This window comes from Asterias rubens, unplaced genomic scaffold (assembly GCF_902459465.1).
Source record: "Asterias rubens unplaced genomic scaffold, eAstRub1.3, whole genome shotgun sequence".
NCBI lineage: Eukaryota > Metazoa > Echinodermata > Asteroidea > Forcipulatida > Asteriidae > Asterias > Asterias rubens.
Window position 1 is genome coordinate 114,437 of NW_022985711.1, and position 18,748 is coordinate 133,184.

General features: G+C 39.5%; 2 protein-coding genes across 2 annotated transcripts; both read right to left on the reverse strand.

Moving 5' to 3' along the window:
• Positions 1–1,074: 1,074 nt before the first annotated feature.
• On the reverse strand, positions 1,075–11,598 carry LOC117306001. Its single transcript, XM_033790852.1, has 7 exons — positions 11,524–11,598; positions 9,549–9,735; positions 7,694–7,857; positions 6,047–6,174; positions 5,381–5,422; positions 3,559–3,633; positions 1,075–2,542 (listed from the first exon to the last, which is right to left on the reverse strand). Exons 1-7 carry the CDS (start codon positions 11,596–11,598, stop codon positions 2,317–2,319), a joined length of 897 nt encoding a protein of 298 aa, XP_033646743.1. The 3' UTR covers positions 1,075–2,316.
• LOC117305992 (methyltransferase-like protein 5) lies at positions 10,844–18,333 on the reverse strand. The gene is made up of 8 exons (XM_033790846.1): positions 18,203–18,333; positions 16,630–16,791; positions 15,432–15,546; positions 14,559–14,749; positions 14,010–14,092; positions 13,567–13,618; positions 12,741–12,790; positions 10,844–12,002 (listed from the first exon to the last, which is right to left on the reverse strand). Exons 2-8 carry the CDS (start codon positions 16,727–16,729, stop codon positions 11,880–11,882), a joined length of 714 nt encoding a protein of 237 aa, XP_033646737.1. The 5' UTR covers positions 16,730–16,791; positions 18,203–18,333; the 3' UTR covers positions 10,844–11,879.
• Between the last annotated feature and the right edge of the window lie 415 nt (positions 18,334–18,748).

The window sequence follows — 18,748 nt, forward strand, 5'->3', positions numbered from 1 at the left end:
AGCATAATACCTTACTTGGTGACGAGTAATGGGGAGAGGGTGATAGTATAAAAACATTATGAGAAACAGCTCCCTCTGAAGTGACATAGGTTTTGAGAAAGAAGTAATTTTCCACGAATTTGATTTTGAGACCTCAGATTTAGAATGCGAGGTCTCGAAATCAACCATCTAAAAGCACACAACTTCGTGTGACAAGGGTGTTTTTTCTTTCATTGTTTACTCAGAACTTTGACGACCAATGAGCTCAAACTTTTACATGTTTGTTATTTTATGCACTATTATGTTGAGAATCACCAAGAAGACTGGTCTATGACAATATTACCAATAGTGTCCAGTGTTTTTCGGAGATTTGGGTAAAAAATATAGGGAGGGCTAAACAAAGATATTAGTTTAAACAAACATAGATTGGAAAACTTGCATACTCTGATTTTATTATAAGATAAAGTTGTTTATTTTATAAAGTCTCGAAGACACTCAAACTGGTACTTTACTTTTTATAACTTATAAAATAAGATAAAGTCATAATTATTGTTGAAATCAATTATTATGTATGAACAATAATTAACTAATTGAAAATGCTTGTGAGGGGGAAATGCCTTTTGAAAAATGAAACTATGTTTAGCCTCAAAAAGCATGACTTGAACTTGTAATTGAAATAATTCATCATGGAACTCATTATAGATAAGAACTTTGAATTGGGATAAAGTAATTTGGTTTTACTTGCCCCAATTTGTGTAAGCACAGTATACTCAGTACTTTCCCCCAAGTCCTGTGTAGAGTGTCACGGCCGAGTGGTTAAGAGCATCGAATTCAAGTTCTGGTGCTAATTCACCGAAATGTGGGTTCGAATCCCGGTCGTGACACTTGTGTCCTTGAGCAAGATACTTTACTATAATTGCTTCTCTTCACCCAGGGGTATAAATGGGTACCTGCGAGGGTAGAGGTTGATATTGTGAATGACAAGCTTTCGGAGCGCCACGGCAGCTCGGGGCTGTATACTCCCTAATGGGAGCTGAGAAAGATTAAAGGGATGTTTATTGGCCCAATGACCAGGGGACTAATGTAAAGCGCATTGATACGGTTTATTGTGAAATGCGCTATATAAGAATTTGTTATTATTATTATTATTATTATTATTATGAAAATCCCAGGCATATTATTCTGCTCTTGATTGGCAAAGATCGCGGGATCGAATCCCACCCAAGTAATTTGCCTGTGATTTTGTTTACAGAACTCAGGAAAGTACGGAGTATGCTTTACACACATTGGTGTACCAAATAATAACATCCTAGAGCGTTGAACATTACCAGATTCTCAGCCGACTTTGTCAATCTAAATGTTCATAAAGCTAATAATTTGAAGCTAAATTGCATTTTCCCAATAGTCAATGCAAGTCTTAAGAGTATTTTGAACATTTTGGGGAACGGCAGTTTTAATGTAATACAGTGGTTTTGACGTTAGTGAGGGTGGAACAAAACTAACTGCATATTAATTTCGGTTTTACCCTGAAAAAAAAAGAGAGTTTGTGAAAGTACCGAGCACACGGTGCTGACACACACTTTGGTGTAAGGGTAAAAACAAAATTAATATTCTTTATCCCCGATGCCAATTTAATTTTTTCTTTTAAATATTGCGTTAACCAATGCTGAAATACTGGATTCAAACTGACTCTAGCTACCAAGCAATCACGATGGTCTACATGTAGTTGGTTAGACATCTGCATTTGAATTGCAAAAGTTGTGGTTTCAAATCCCACCCGAGTAATACAATGTACTCACTGAGTAACCGGTGCGAACACACATCGGTGTGAGGGTAAACCAAAATGAATACTCTCTTTCCCCGATGCCAATTTAACATTATGTTCAAAACTAAAAAATTCACGGCCCACAACGCGATGTTGAGAAATGGCCAAGTGTGGGCAGTGGACGGTTGCATGGGCTCCTGGTTGACTGGCGACAGCGACTGTAAGGACTGTAGCACACTATCCTCATCTGCACTCATTACAATGGTCATAAAATTATTCCCCATGGTCCACAACAGTACTGGACGTACAACATTTGTACAAGATAAAAGGAGCCAGACTATGTACTCTTCCATTCTCGATCTGGTTGAATAGACCATTCTATTGCAACGTCACAGCCCAAGTTTTTGCCAACAGAGGTCGGAAAACTTTGGAAAGCCACACAATGCAAATCCAAAACAAAAATAGCCATAGTTTGTAGAAATGTAACACAACAAGGGAGAGGTCCATTTTGAAAAGCAACACAAACCGACCATCTTCTATCCCAGTTCTCAGCTGTCCGCAATTTTATCTCTTCATTCCACTGCTGCGGCACCCACTTTGTTTTTTGTCCTGTTCTTTTTACCCGATGGTTTTCTCATTATTGGTTTATTCTGATCGGTCGTTTGTGATTGTCCAGGGTTCACATCCGCACGATTTGAGTTTTTATCCTGTTTTCTTTTTCTGGATTGGTTCTTTTTCTTGTTCTTGTCTTCGGAGCCGTCTGCCCAAAGATGGTCGTAAGAGCCAGGAGCTTGGTACCTGTTATTTGAACAATACAAAAGTGTTATACAGGATTGGTAAGGATAATACAGGGGTGAGAGTCATTACTAACAAAAAAATCTGAAACTTGGATACAAATTCAAAGGTATGTAGAAATGATTCCATTTCTACCGTTTGGTAGCCCCTGGGGTTATAGATTCCAAGGAGCTTTTGGAAACAGTATCCAAAACACCAGAGAAGCAGACCAATGAGCAGGCTTTCTTTATTTGTGGAAAAAAATAGCGTCTGATTTTCTTGACCAGGCCAACATAATAAGTCTGAAATCAGCCGAAAGTCTGAACAATCTCATGACTGATAATAATAATGATAATAATAGCCGTTTTTTATAGCACGCTTTTTACACAGGTTTGTTACTTTGTGCATATGGTGATTTACACCAAGTGAGAAGACTGGTCTTTGACAAAGGTGTCCAGTGTCTTTAAATAAGGGAATCAATGTGTGGTGAATCGGTTTTCAACTGGTGGTTTAATCCCAACGAGGCCTGGTTCTTGAGACGCAGTCAAGGTAAATGATCAAGAACCAGGCCTCGGCGGGTTTAAACCACTAGTTGAAAACCGATTCAACACACTTTGATTCCCATTCATACCTGTTCGGTCAAAAAACATCAACAGTTATGGTCAAAAAGTAAAATAAATGCAACAATTATAAATTTTCAATGATTTCTTTCAACACAACACCCCTCCAGCTATGAAATGGTAAGGCCCAGTCAAGGCCCTCGGGTTAACAACTCCTTATAAGGGAATGCTGTGCGCGTCGCGCTTATCGGGTGATGTGGCACAACTGTCTCGGCCGTTGCTCTCGACCAATTGGAAAGAAGAAACTGTCTTATAAGCACAGGTGCAGACTCGCGTGTCCCGCCCATGTTTCAACACTTTTTACTGGTCATAAACAAAGGTTTATACACACCCACATGATGCACTCTCCACCAATAGGAATAGCGAAACTGTCTGAGGTATTTATGAATGTAATAGAAATCACAATTCCTAATAACGTACCCACATTCTTGGCTCGGCAGTGACTCTTTGGACAGCAGTATGGAGATTGTTGGTATGTCTCTGCTGACTTTCAGCCTACAATCATATAGAAAACAACTTATTATGAAAATAAGAATAATAATAATAATATTTAAATTTTAAAAATTTGTATTGTGCCCCTTACATACAAAATGATCACAGGCGCAAAACACATGTTAAAAAGCACAGAGTGGAAGAAAAAGACAAAGAAAAAAGACTGGTCACCAGGCTAGTGCCCAAACAAAAGTATGGGGGATACGGAATAGTTACAAGTTCTCTCAGTGGTGAAGTTGGTATGACAATGCTCTAGAATTGCAAAGGTCGTGGGTTTGAAACCCACCCTAGTAATATGCCTGTGATTTTTGTTCACAGGGTTGAGGGTACCTGTGACCCGAGTATACAGTGCTAACATACATTGGTGTATAGGCCTATGGGTCAAATCAAAAGTAATATTCTTTATCCCGTATGCAATGTTCCATCCATTAAATCATTGCAGTAACCACTGCTAAAAACAGGATTCGTACTGCCTCTAGCTACTGGGCAATCTCGGTGGTCTAGGTGGTATGAAACTTGCTCATGAATTGCAAAGGTCTGTGGTTCAAATCTCTACTGAGTAATACGACTGTGACTTTAATCACAGAGCTCTGGTAAGTACTTGAGTATACAGTGCTAACATACATCGGTGTATATGGGTAAAAACCAAAATTAATATTCTTTATCCAAAGTTTAAAATTCCATCTATTAAATGTCAAATCTACTTCAAACGAGCATTTTATTAAAAAATGCATTTCAATTCAACCTTCCCACGCTATCTTTGAACTGCAAAATCTTTGTTTCAATTCTCTACACTCACTTCTTGTTTCACTTTTATAGTCCCCCCCCCCCACAAAAAAAAACCTAACTAAAGCAACAAAACAAAACATGAAACAAAACTAAAAACACAACAGGAATTAATACACAACTGTGGTTGGGGGGTTTCCCTTTACATGTATTTCTCTGTCAGTCATGAGTCTCCTACGATGTTCTAGCAGGAAATGAATTTTTGCATAGTTGTAATTTGTGAAAGGACAATCAATTGATACTTGTTATAATCACCATTAAAGTCGTTTGCATTAGATCTGAAAGAGCTTTAAAGGAACTGGACATTTGGTAAATACTCACAAAGATATTACCTTACTTGGTAATGTGAATGAGGAAATACCAATTAATATAGCGCCTTTTCCTAAGGTTACAAAGCGCTCAGAGAATGACAGGAAAGGAAAGCTATTGCGAGTTGAGAAAAACGGCTCCCTCTGAAGCAACATGGTTTTTTAGAAAAAGGTAAACTCTCACTAAAATATTTTAATCTGAGAGACCAGTGGCCGATTTTACAAAGAGCTAAGATTGATCCTAACTGCATATCAATCGTAGTTGCTAAGTAATGTGTGATGTCACATTACAGATCACTATGGTAATACTGACAATTTGTCTTGCGATGAATTTTATTGTTTTGTAAAATTGGCCCCAGACCTGTAGCTTTCCTCAGGCGTATGAAAGCACACCATTTCTTTTCCTGACTGTGCTGTTCAATTATACATGTGTACATATTATAGGCCCTTTTCGAAACCACGGCTTCTGCTTCAGCCTCGGCTCAGGCTAGCCTGGCCCCGCGATTGTTTTGACAATATTGCGCGTGCTTTGTGCACGTGTTCAGGGCTTCAGACCAGAGAACGGAGCCTGAAGCTGAATACAAAGCCGAAATTGTGGTTTCAAAAAGGGCCAGTTTCACGCACACAGGCAGTTTTGGAAAAGTTTCTTTTCTTACCTATCAAGACCTTCTTCCTTTGGGTTCCAATACTCGTCTACTCTGCAATAATAAAAACAAACAAACAAACAAACTTTATAGTGGGATGAGAAACCAGTCAAAGATGGTACTGTATAGGCCTGAAGCAACAAAGGGGATTGCCTCCATGCCCCCTGTCATTGTCGTGGTGCCCTTAAAATGTTCCAGTAGAAATGTACAATGTCGTCATAGGGTGCCCTGCCCTTTGTCAACGAGAAAATGCCTTGGTGCATTTGCGCTTTAAAACATGAAGCATACAGGTCTGGGTAAATTAGTAATTTGGTTATCCTTGAACGTTGTTGATTTTTAGCAGCTGGATGAGACTGGGCCACGCATAGGGTTTTTTAAGATAAACGATTAACTAAACGATCAGTTGTGTATGTAGGGTGTCATGGCCCATGGCCAAGTGGTTTGGAGGATGGAATTCAAGTTCTGAGGGTCAAGTCGTCAAATTGTGGGTTCAAATCCTGGTCATAGCACTTGTGTCCTTGAGCAACATGCTTTGCAGTAGTTGCTTCTCTTCACCCCAGAGGTAGAATGGGTGCCAACTAGTGTCAAACTCGTGACTATTTGAGGGGCGACTAGTGTGTAGTAAATTCCACTAGTCGTCCAGGCCTAGTAGAGTACATTTAAACTGATAAGGATTACCTGTTGTAGAATATCCTTGTGATCTGATGCAGAGTCTTCATCTTTCGTTTGACGATCTCAACGCATGTTATTGTCTTACTGATGGCTGGGCCTGAGCCTGTGAAGATGATGTATTTGGTGTTTTCGTTCTGAAAAGAAAATAAGAACACAGTTTCAGGCCTGGAACTTCGCTTTAAAAGGGGAACTTCAAGGGGCACTTCAAGGGGCCCTTTGTTTGTTTGTTTGTTTGTCCAAAGAGGGGACATAAACACCACGCTGGCAACAACCAATTTCTCACATACAAACATTGGTTTACATCTATGATTATGAATTGCACAATATCAAGAAATTGTGATTCGGTGACTCGACGACAATATTTATTCTAGTCATTGTGAAATCAGCGGTTAGCTTGGTAGGATTCGAACCTACAACCTTGTGATTGCTAGTCCTGCAGTCTTACCACTGGATCACAGTGAAATTTGGGGTATTCGAACCCACTACCTTGTGATTGCAAGGCCTGCAGTCTAACCACTTGACCACAGTGACTTCTATGAGGAAAGCTTGTGTTGGAACCTTGCAGAGGGCAAAACAGCTAAAGCACAGAGCACCACAGCAATTGCTGTGGGTGCCGTGGGTTATTTTGAGGCATGCAGCTTTGTTTTTCCTCTGTCACTGCCTAGGGTTGAAGACAGTGGACACTATTGGTAATTGTCAAAGACCAGTCTCCTCACTTGGTGTATCGCAACATATGCATAAAATAACAAACCTGTGAAACTTCAGCTCAATTGGTCGTGGAAGTTGCGAGCTAATATGAAAGAAAAAAACACCCTTGTCACAAGAAGCTGTGTGCATTCGGATGGTTGATTTCGAGACCTCAAATTCTAAATCTTAAGTCTCGTAATCAAATTCGTGGAAAATTACTTCTTTCTCGAAAACTACATCACTTCAGAGGGAGCCGTTTCTCACAATGTTTTATACTATCAACCTCTCCCCATTACTCATGACCGAGTAAGGTTTTATGCTATAATTATTTTGAGTAACTACCAATAGTGTCCACTGCCTTTGAGGACTGTTTGTCCAAGACTTTCTCCGACGAAAAGAGACTTTTGATAAAGGAACGGTCAAGGTTGGATAAGGGCAGTCTGAAAATGCTAAGTTTTTATAACGATTTATAAAGAACATAACTTGTAAAATTATTGTCCTCTTGCGAGACCCATAAGCGTCTTTCTTCTACAAAAATGGACCATTGATAAAGGAACAGTCAAGATTGAATAACTCTGTTTCAGCCACAAGAGAAGGTGGCAACATGCCCCTGGTGTCAGTTGATCTGGGAATGATAACCCAAATCAAGGTGATCAAGGTGAAGCCCTCACCTCGGGGCTAATAGATACTTCATGGAGGCAACGAAGGCGACTGCCTCCATGCCCCCTGGCCATTGCCTTGGAGCTGTGCGTGAAATGCTCCAGTAGAAATTTACAACTTCCTCATAGTCATAGGATGCCCTTTACCACGGAGGAGAAAATTCCTTGGTGCCCTTGCCCTTTCAAAAACGAAGCATACAGGCCTGCAACACCTTGAACTGGTCGCCAGCCTTTTTAGTTACAAGTAATAATAATAATATCAAAAGAAACTTATGCAAAAATGTTTCATATATTAGTCACAGTGTACCTTGATGACTTTGAAGGCGAAACCAAGAAGGTTGCGTACTTTACTTCCATGTTTGACTTTCATCGTCGTGATATTGCTCAGGTCCAGACCGAGATTGGAAAAAGTTTTTTCTTTGTCATCTTCGCCGTGCACCTCAACAATTTCTCCCTTCTCATAATGATCCACTGCAATCAATTTAAACAAGTTAAATTTTCAAAATGTAATATTAAAGACACTGGACATTATTAGTAATTGTCAAAGACAAGTCTTCTCACTTGCTGCATCTCAACATGCATTTTTATAACCTAACAAACCTGTGAAAATTTGAGCTCAATTGGTCATCAAAGTTGCGAGCTAATATAATGAAAGAAAAAACACCCTTGTCACACGAAGTTGTGTGATTTCAGAGGCTTTGATTTTGAGACCTCAAATTCTAAACTTGAGGTCTCAGAAACAAATTAGTGGAAAATTACTTCTTTCATGTAAACTTCATCACTTCAGAGGGAGCCGTTTCTCACAATGTTTTATACTATCATTATCCCCATTACTTGTTACCAAGAAAGGTTTTATGCTAACAATTATTTTGAGTAATAATTACCAATAGTGTCCACTGCCTTTAAAGACCATTGTTACTGGATGAAAATTCTTTTATTACGTAAATACTCCAACAATTACAATATAACTTTAAAACTTACTGCACAGCAGCTAACTGTTGACAGTAATTAGACTTTGAAAATCGTCGGAGTTCAGACAACTCGTCCGTCGGACAACTCGATAGTTGAGTCAGCTTGAACGTTCCGTCAACTCGACTTAGGACCAAGACAAGTCGACAGATGGATCAGCACAGGGCTGGGAATAGTTGCGATAACGTAACCCTCCTCTCGATGGCCGCCAGGTCTGAGGGTTATGAGACTCTCTCGAGCACCGAGCGGCAATTGATAATCTGGTCAAACATGTATAATTTCGACAGCTAGTCACAAGATTTGCCCCATTTTTACCACTTTCAAAAATCATGACACAAATTCTAAGGGCACAAATCTAATCCTCAATGTCTAATGAACACACGAAACACCACTCATTGAGAAGATATTTTTTAAGAAAAAGGAAAAAAACTTCCCAGATCCCGGAGTGAATTCCCAGGTTCATATTTTGTACGTGTTGCATTGCTTTGCAAATGCGTTATTTGTTGGTTGTATAAACCATCAAGTTGTCTAAACAATTAAGTTGTCTGAACGATCGAGCTGTCTCAACTTTCATTCAGTTCAAGTTGTCCGGACAGTCAAGTTGTCGGAAAAGTTTCCGCATGGCGCCACCACTTTTTCATTCGATATGAAATAATATAGTATCTAATTTACCTCATTGATATATCCCTTTTTGTAAAAATGAGTGAAAAAGTGGTGGCGCCATACGGAAAGTTACCCAAGTTGTCTGACAATGCCCATGGAGGTAGGTCAATGAAAAGCACGCTCTCTGATCGATTTAATTTTTAGTTTAGAATAAAGTTAGTTCACAAACAAAAAGACAATAAATTGTTATGGGTTCATTAGATTGAGACTCAAAAGAAAGAGCAATGACTACTTGACTTAATTAAGAACTCTTTGCTTTGATGGGTCACGTTCAGTCCATGGAAGTTGAAATAATACTAATAGAAGCATTGGCCTGAGCTATAAATAATAAGCCTAACTCGTCAAGAGAGGGCGGTATATAAGATGAGTGGTCTCCATCTATCAACGAAAACTAACTCAGTTCATGGTTCAAAAAGGCCAGAATCTGGCTAAGGAACACATTTACATCTATTTTTGAGCTGACACAGTTAGTATCTAGTAAAAGGTTACTTACTATTTTAATAATGTACTCGAATGCATACTTTCTTTACATTTTATGCAATTATTTGATGTCTCGCTTCCACTGCTCAGCACATGCACACTGTTCCGTGAATTTTGCACAAACTCATTTAGAACAAGCTTGCCCCCAGCGTTGTTATAAAAATAGTATGCGTAGGTATCGAGAGATCGATCAAAATTTTGGACACAAGGCTGTACGTACGTATGACCGACAAACGGCTGTTTTAATAGTTTACGACTGTTTAGCGCAGAGAACAAAAACTTTCGGAAATAATTTGTAATATTCTCCTGCATGGTTTGCGCTCAACACCATTTAGCTGCTGCATTCTATAAAAAAAAAAAAAAAAAAAATAATAATACAGCAAATTCAATTTGTAACAACTAGAGTAAAGACAGAGTAAATTTAATTTAATTTCTGTTATTGAACATTCAATTTTGTTTTATAATAAGGCGGCTTGTTCTCATTTGTAATTTTGTACAGAATCTCCATGATTATGTTGGCCTAAGATGCAATTACATATCTGGAAAACACCCTCACTGCATCACAGAGTTGATTTTGATGCCTGAAAAAAGAGGCTTAAATGGCTGAGCCTTTCTCAGATTTAGTTTTATGGCGATAACTTTTCCTATTTTTCTTAACTACATAACTAACTTCAAAGAGAGCGCTACTAACAATGTTTCATAATACAAACAGCCTCTACTGCTCTTACACCAATTACATTTTGTTATGGTTAATAATATTTGGAGTAATTAAACAAACAATTTGGTGTTGAGAATTGAAGAGATCGATTGAGGTTACCTTAGGCTACTTCTAGAAACTTTAAGGCTCCTCACAGGGGAGCCTTATAGTTTCTAGAAGTAACCTTAGGCCATGTGGTCAATGTTATTTTTAAAAGTAGCCTACTGGGCTAGTAATGTACATTACTAACTTGCCCTCAGAGAGTTATGAGTACCCGAGATTCTAAAAATTTATAATAACAACCGCATTTCTATAGCGCCTAACACCTTCAAAAGAAAGTCTCTTTAGTGCTCAGAGGAAAACAAAAGAATAATTAAGTATAAGAAGATTTGAATAGATATGTTTTGAGAAGAGACTTGAAACTTGAGATCGTGGTGGCTTGTTTGATGTGTAGAGGGAGATTGTTCCATAAGTGGGGTGCAGCAAACTGAAAACTCCGTTGACCATTATGCTTTGGTGGCAACATAAGGGATAACAAGTGTGTCTTTGTTAGCAGAGCCGAGGTTTGTCATAAATAAGTCTTTCTGATGAGTTAACGGTAGCGATAACAACCAAAACGCAAAAGAAGTTTTCACACAAAATCCAAAATAACTTAACACATTTTAGAATTTATTATTCACATCTGAAGGGGAAGAAATATCATAGAGCAATATTAACAAGTATGGACTAGGTTACATGTAGGTTGCAGTTTTTAGTAACCCTCGAGAAGTGGTGCTTCAATTTAAGAACGCCTTCCACCTCTTGAACCCAAAACTCAAACTTTCCATCCTTGTCTTCCTTCATTGGTTTCTAGTTCGCTTTAATTGAGAGTCCTTGGCTTCACATAACAGAATCCAAGAAATGAAAATATTTGTTTTTTTTCTATGACCTTTATGATCAGGAACTGCACTGAAGGGATCCATTCAATGTTTCCAACAATGAAAGTCTAAGCGCCAGTTCAGTCTAGCGCCATCTTGAGGTCGCTCTTAGTTCACTTCATGTTATGACTTCTCTGTATTAGTTACCGTTTATTCCTGACCTGTTGGCAGTATTAAAAGCAGTAGTTTCTCATGAAAACGAGTTCTATTTTGATCGTGTATGTTTAGACATCCAACTACTACTCCTGTAGTGGCGTGGTGGCAGTGGTGGGAATGTCTACTTCAATGGCAACAAGCAGGGACACAGATATCTGAAAACATGTCTGGCCAGCAGAGCACCATCCTCCAGCAACTTGTGAGATCTGTTGCCAGTTCTGTGAATCCATCTCTCTTGAAGAATCTTTATCTCACCACCTTGGCCCTGAGCGGACCCTCACCATCTCGACTCCATGCTATCACCTGGTCAACCCTACAGTGGTTCACCATCGTGCATTTGTCCCGATATGGTTTTGCAGTGTCCAGCAACTTGTGAGATCTGTTTCCAACTCTGTGGATATGTCCCTCTTGAAGAATCTCACCATCTCGATCCTCACCACTTTGACCCTAAGTATCACCTGGCCAACCCTCCTCTTTCATCATACTGGCCTGTCAATGAATTGGCAGTGAAAGGCAGGGTTGTCCGCCATGAAAATCTGAGAAGGTCTACTTCGATGCCAACTCTGTGGATCAGATTGTCTCGAAGAATCCTCATCTCACCACCTTCACCCTCACCACCTTGACCCTATGACATCACCTGGCAGACCCTTCTCTTTGATCATACTGCACTGAGTTGGAGATGTAGGCAATGTTTTCGGCCATGAAAATCTAAGAAAGTCTACCTCAATGTCAACCTACATGACAAAGAAAAACAAATCATTGTATCAACCCACCAAGTTCATGGTAATTCTCTACGGTACTTTAACATCATTAGGTCTTGAACTTGGAGGGAAACTCCACAAGACAGTTGGACTTGTAGATCAGAATCTTTGCTGGAATGGAATTTTACAAGACCAGAATCAAAATGAAACAAGACTAGGATCAAAATTAGAATAAGGATTTAATAATATATCTTAAATTTGCATCGGGATAAAGAATATTAATTTTGGTTTTTACCCATACACCGATGTGTGTTAGCACTGTATACTCAGAACTTTCCCGAGTCCTGTGAAAAAAATATCACAGGCATGTAACTCGGGTGGGATTCGAACCCACGACCCTTGCGATTCTAGAGCAGTGTCTTACCAACTAGACTACCGAGGTTGCCCGGTAGCTAGAGACAGTTCGAATCCTATGTTTTGGCAGCGAGTACCGCAACGATATAAGAGATGTTAAATTTGCATCGGGATAAAGAATATTAGTTTGCTGTTCCATTTGAACAAAACATTAAGAAAAGATGCCGTTTGAACAAACACTAAGAACAGATTTATCTCCTCTGTTTAATGGGTGACACTAAAGCCCTAAGAAGGATTAAAAGATATTTGTGAGACTGATCAAACTCAACATTTGAATATCATTCTTAAGAGACAAAGATGTTTAATTGCGCTCTGTGGAAAGTCTGTAACGCAAAGGAATTGCACCAACTGACATACCGATTTCTGCTTGTGAAACTTGTATGTCGCAGGCAAATCAAAACGCAGTTCTGAAGAAAAAGGGAGGAAAAGGTTTTGATTAGTGTGTAAGCAAAATCCGAAATCTACCGGAGGTAAAGGGGCAAATGTTCTCCCTCTGTCAACACAGTATCACCACACTTTCTACCAAGCTGTTTTAAACAATGTGCTTAACAAATAATAAGTGGTGAGAAATTTACAAAATAGGGACACTGCCAAAATAGGGCTAGATAGTCGAGTTAGTAGAGTGCAAGCACATTAATCTGGAGGTCGTTGGTTCGAATTCCACCCTTTACAGTTATTTGCTCAACCCCAAAATCACATTGAAACATTGTATTATAATGTGCCTCCTATGTACCCCATTTTTTAAAGTGTTTTATCTCCATCTCCAAGGAAGTGTTTGGCGCATCAAAAATTCTGCCCCAAAGTTCTGCCATGCCTAAAAACTAGCAAGAGTCCCTATCTTTAAAATCATTTATGGTGTTGCTACAAGAAAACATTTAGGTTGAGCTTGAATCGGCCACCTTCTGCTGATTTGCCAACAACACCAAGTCTGGTGACATTGGTGCTCTAGACGGCTCAGCCTCAAGAAGTGGGGATATCTGGACTCTGAAGACAAGACCTGCATATGTGGGACGGAGCCACAAACTATGGATCACCTGCTGAGATGCCCCCTACTAAAGCAAGAATGCAGAACTGAAGACCTTGCAGAGAACAATGATATTGCAAGGAGCTGTGATCAGTTCTGGCTGAAGCACAATATCTAGTGTGTGGACACGATAAGAAGAAGAAGCCTCAACAAACTTACCAGCAACTACTTCCATCTCAGTCCCCCATTCTTTGGCTTTCTTCTCAATATGCTGCACACAAAAAAGGATAAAGAACAAAATTAAATTGTAAAATTAGGTGTGATCCCTGGCTACTAAGAAGTTGTGCAGCTTCTGACTGGCTCTGAACAAAGCTAATGGAAAAAAGAGGAAGCCAGCTGACATAGGGCTAGATAGATAGCTCAGTTGGTCGACCGGTGGCATGTTTATCCAGAGGTCATCGGTTCCAATCCCGTTCTAGTAAATTTGTCTTCGTTCAACCCCAAATCAAAGAACAAGAATGCAACAGAAAAGCATCCCATTAAAATAAAATCTGTGCACTCGTGTTACATTTGGGTTTGTGGGTTAAAACAGTCAATCAAAAACTTCTGTTTTATCGAGTACATAATAAAAACTTTTTAAAAATGGTTTAAGGTAGGGTTACCTGTCTTGTTGATGTTTTATGCAGTGAGTACACAGCAGTGTTGGCCAGATCCAAGGCCTGTCTTAGAAAAACCATGTCTATACCTAAAGAGTAAAACAAACAAAAAGATTTTTATAACCTGTGATAAAATGCTTTTTTTGTCGGATTATGATTTCAGACTTCTGTACTGGATAAAGAAACAATTTTACAAAAACCTGCAAGCTCAGATATATATGTCTGTGCGTTTAACAACAACTATACAGAACAACTAGTCAGCGCCTACTACACTGAGTACACCGCAAGATTAGTGTCATAGTATGTTTGTGTCTCCCGCCTGGAGATTCAGAGACTAGTACAAGACAGGATAGATATAGAACGGGGAGAGCTTGTGTCCGCCTGCTGTGCAGCCCACTGATGATGATGATGATGATACAGGAATGCATGGCCTCTAGAGGGTTGCGGCAATACGTTGACCCCCACTATCAAAATGGCAAACCTTGACCCTGAGCTAAGGACCTATAGGCCCACAACTTTCTCCCTGTTAAACAAATGTGTTTTTTAAAACTTTACCTTTATTGTGTTTTGTCCCAAATGGTGGATTCATGATGACAGTGTCAAACTGGTTACGCCATCTGCCCATCAGGTCAGATGAGGTCAGGTCACACTGTATCAGGTCAACGTTTGACCTCAGGTCAAAGTCCTCAACATTCTGGGCACAGATATCCAGTGCATCCTCATCTACATCAAAGCCTATGCAGAACCTAGGACAGAATCACAAAAGGGTATTCAAAATGAGTGTAAAGTTTCTAGTTTCTGTTATTTTACACAAACAGGAGAAGGACTTTATAGCCCAAATATGGTATGAGTCAAACCAAAATTACTCATATAAGTAAAGTGTTGGCAGCGATCTTGATCACTTGAACAAAACGTTTCATGACTTGTATTGTTAATTGTCACTATGCTCTAGAATGTGTGCTCTAGTCCTGGCCTGGCTGCTCATTGCATACATGTAGTCCTTAAGCCGTAAAAAAAGTACATATATTGCTTCTCTGCATCTGGGAGTAAAAGTGCCGTTGATGGTTGTCATTGATTTAGCTTTAGTCATTTGTGTGCACACAGGCTGCATCGTCCCATGGGAGACAAAATTGCTTTTTGAAACAAACTATCAGGTATGAAACTTTGTTCTTGAAGGGACACATCATTTTCTTGCTGGAAAGGGGCACTTCTAAGGGAAAATGTAATTTTGTATTGGAACTTTGCAGAGGGCACCACAGCAAAAGCACGGGGAACCACAGCAGTTGCAGGGGGAACCACAGCAGTTGCAGGGGGTGCTGTGGTTTCTTTCGAGACCTGGATTATATACATGTATGTTACATGGTCATTGGGAGGAAGAACAATGTTTTGATGTTCCCTGTATGTAATTTTGTATGGACTGGTACCCACCCTGCCTCCAACATAGCAGCTCCAATACTCAGTACACCACATCCACAACCTAGGTCTGCAACCAACTTGCCTTGAAGGTCTCCATATCTTGCATCCATTGTGTGTAGCATGCATGCTGCAGGTTGTAAAACTCATCATTAAAGGCAGTGGACACTATTGGCAATTGATCAAAATAATTATTTGCATAAAACCTTACTTTGTAACAAGTAATGGGGAGAGGATGAAGGTATACAACTTTGTGAGAAACGGCTCCCTACTGAAGTGCCGTAGTTTTCGAGAAAGAAGTAATTTTCCACGAATTTGATTTCGAGACCTCAGATTTAGAATTTGAGGTCTCAGAAATCAACCATCTTCGTGTGACAAGGGTGTTTTTTTCTTTCATTGTCTCACAAGTTCGATGACCGCTGGCCAACTATCCGAAATTAACCGGATATTCGAATAGTTTTTTCGCCGCAAGAGGGCACTATTTAAAATTTTGTGAATGAAATCTGATGGGCGGATTGATATTAGTTTTAGACAGTGTCACTCGGTTCATTCATAAAAATAACCGGATCTAATTTAAAGATGGCGATTTGCTGTTTCTTTTGATCGTGATTGACTCTACGTGAAGGAAAACTTTCGTAATCTTTTAACTCTTCACGGAGGTGAGCATAGTTAAATACTTCATTTATGCTGTTTTATGCTGTCTTAATAGAAGTTTCATAAGGATTCCGACAAAATATTCATTTCAGGTGTCGCCCGGAACCGCGGATATTCGGATATTAAAGAATATCCGGTTACTTGGTTGTAATTACAGAACTATCCGGTTTATAAATAGCTATTCGCGCCCTATGCGGGTATCCGGTTAAGAAAAAAAAGGCATTCGCAGTTACGGATAGGAAAACCTATTCGCCATTAACCGGATATTCGAATAATTCGCCCAGGCCTAGTGGTGATAAAAACCTATATTGCACGGCTAATATCACTACCTGCGTCTTGTGTATTCTATGTCATGCGCCAAGTACGTCATCACATGCGCGCTCGTGGAAATACAGAAAATATAGCGCATCTGCGTCCCATAATATCCAACTTGGCCTTCAGCCTCGTTGGATGTGGGACGCAAAAGCTCTATATTTTTCTGTTTTCCACTCGCGCTTGTGTGATAACTTATATCTGTACAGTTCATCTGTATATATGTAGGTGAACTTGCGATAAATACCTGCAATATGGGGCCTCGTTGGGTATTGTTCCAATAAAATCTTAGGCTCCTCAAATGCATCCACCTGTTGAAGGTGTGTCTCTAACTGCTTCAGTTTCATCTGGCACTTGTCATTCACTTTAGCTTCTGACTGACTGTAAATATTTATTGGTCATTCCATTCCTAGATAATTCAAAACAAATTGTGTTATTATCAATAGTTTACTTTAATGCTTACTTTACTTTAGCTAGTTGCGTTAATCATAACCCTGTATACTGTCGGGAGGCCTTATCGGTACGATCAAAAGTAGGCTTTACTTGAAATTTATACTACTTGAAATGGTCGCTATCGCTGAGGTCAAATGTGTACGAATACAAATGTGTCCTCGAGCACAATAGACCCTTCCCATGAAATATGTAAATTGCACACAGCACTGGTGGAGGGGAAAAGGGAAATTTAAAAAAAATACAAAGAAAAAAGTATGATTCACCATTAAGGCTTCCCCACATCACAGCAGCAATAACAAAAGCAGGTGTCTTGGGGGTGCCCAGGTCGAAATTCTAGTTGAACCTAGTTAAACTGGATTTAACTGGAACTAGTTGAAAACCAGTTGATAAACTAGTTAAACACAGTTAAAACCAGTTGGTTTAATATGGAAAATGGACAGGCACCAACTGGTTTATCATTTAAACCTAGTTGAACACAGTTAAACCTAGTCCAAACCAGTTTGTTAATATGGAAAATGGATGACTTTGGTCACTATCCAGTTGAACCAGTTGACCCCAGTTAACTGGGTTCAACTGGAATTTTGACCTGGGTGGGGGGGGGGGGTGTGTGCGTGAGACACACAATAAAACAATAACAAAATCTGAAACTGATCCACACACTGTGTGTGAATCATGCAGTTTCAGATTGTTGATTTTTGTTTTTCATTCACTGTGTGCTGTCCTTACTCTATGCTGTGTGACACAGTGAATGAAAAAAAAAATTTACTATCCGTCTACGTCTATACTTATTAGTGTCGTAATGTCAATGATAAATTAATTAAGATAAGAGAATACGAAAACACACATTTTAAATCATAATGCTTTTACGACTAAAAAATAAATGTCAAGCATGTTATCGATGGGTTCATTAAATGACATTAGATTGAGACTCTAAGGAAAGAGGCAATGACTACTTTTACTTGTTTTAAGAAATCTTTGGGTCATGTTCAATCCAAGTAATGCTTGGTTTTATGAATTGCATTATTGTTACTTGTCAATAGAGGGCGGTATATAAGATGAGTGGTCTACTATCCACAATTTCACAAAAGCATCCGCACGTCGCCACCAATATTTATAATCCGCCCTTTTCTTGCTTAATTAACTCCAAAAACCCTGAATTTGTTTTCTTACCTGAGAAGAAAGGTTCTATAACTCTATTTTTGGACCCCTCTGCCTTCCCAAAATGCATGCGGTTCTGAATCGCGATAATGGATCTGACTGCATGCTGCATGACACTGACAGTCTCACTCTGCCTCCCCATCGTCCATGATCCATCGATGATCGAGAGTGAGTGAGCGCAGTGAGTGACTGACACAGTGTTTGCTTACCTTCATTGCGATGACTTCTAGTTTGGGATTCCCTCACGAAGAGTTGGTAGTTTGTACCCACAGAAATGGCAAAAATTCTGCCAAACAGTGAAGAAAATATGAACGAATTCAAGTAGCGAGTAGCGAGTAGAATAGCATGAATAGCGAGTGGTCTTTCTGTGTATTTACTATTTAATTATTGCACCAACACAAAAATGAGGGCGCTATGCTGGTTTAACGGTGGTATTTTGTTTGCAGGTGAAAAATTAACGGCGGTGTTAAATACCGCCCTCTTACGTGTGGACAACTGCTGCTTTATGATTGGTCTGTTGCGCGTAAGTTAATAACCAAGCTTTATGATTGGTCTGTTGCGCGTAGGTTGATAACCAAATTAGACCAGGTACCGTTAAACCAGCATAGCGCCCTCATTTATGTGGTTTGAGAAAGGCCCTAGGCCTAGGCCTAATATGAAACGTAAGCTTTCAAGCAAATTTACGCTGAAGCAAAGATAACAAACAGCACTTTTAATTTGACATATCAACAACAAATTCCTGTCACTCAGTCCAG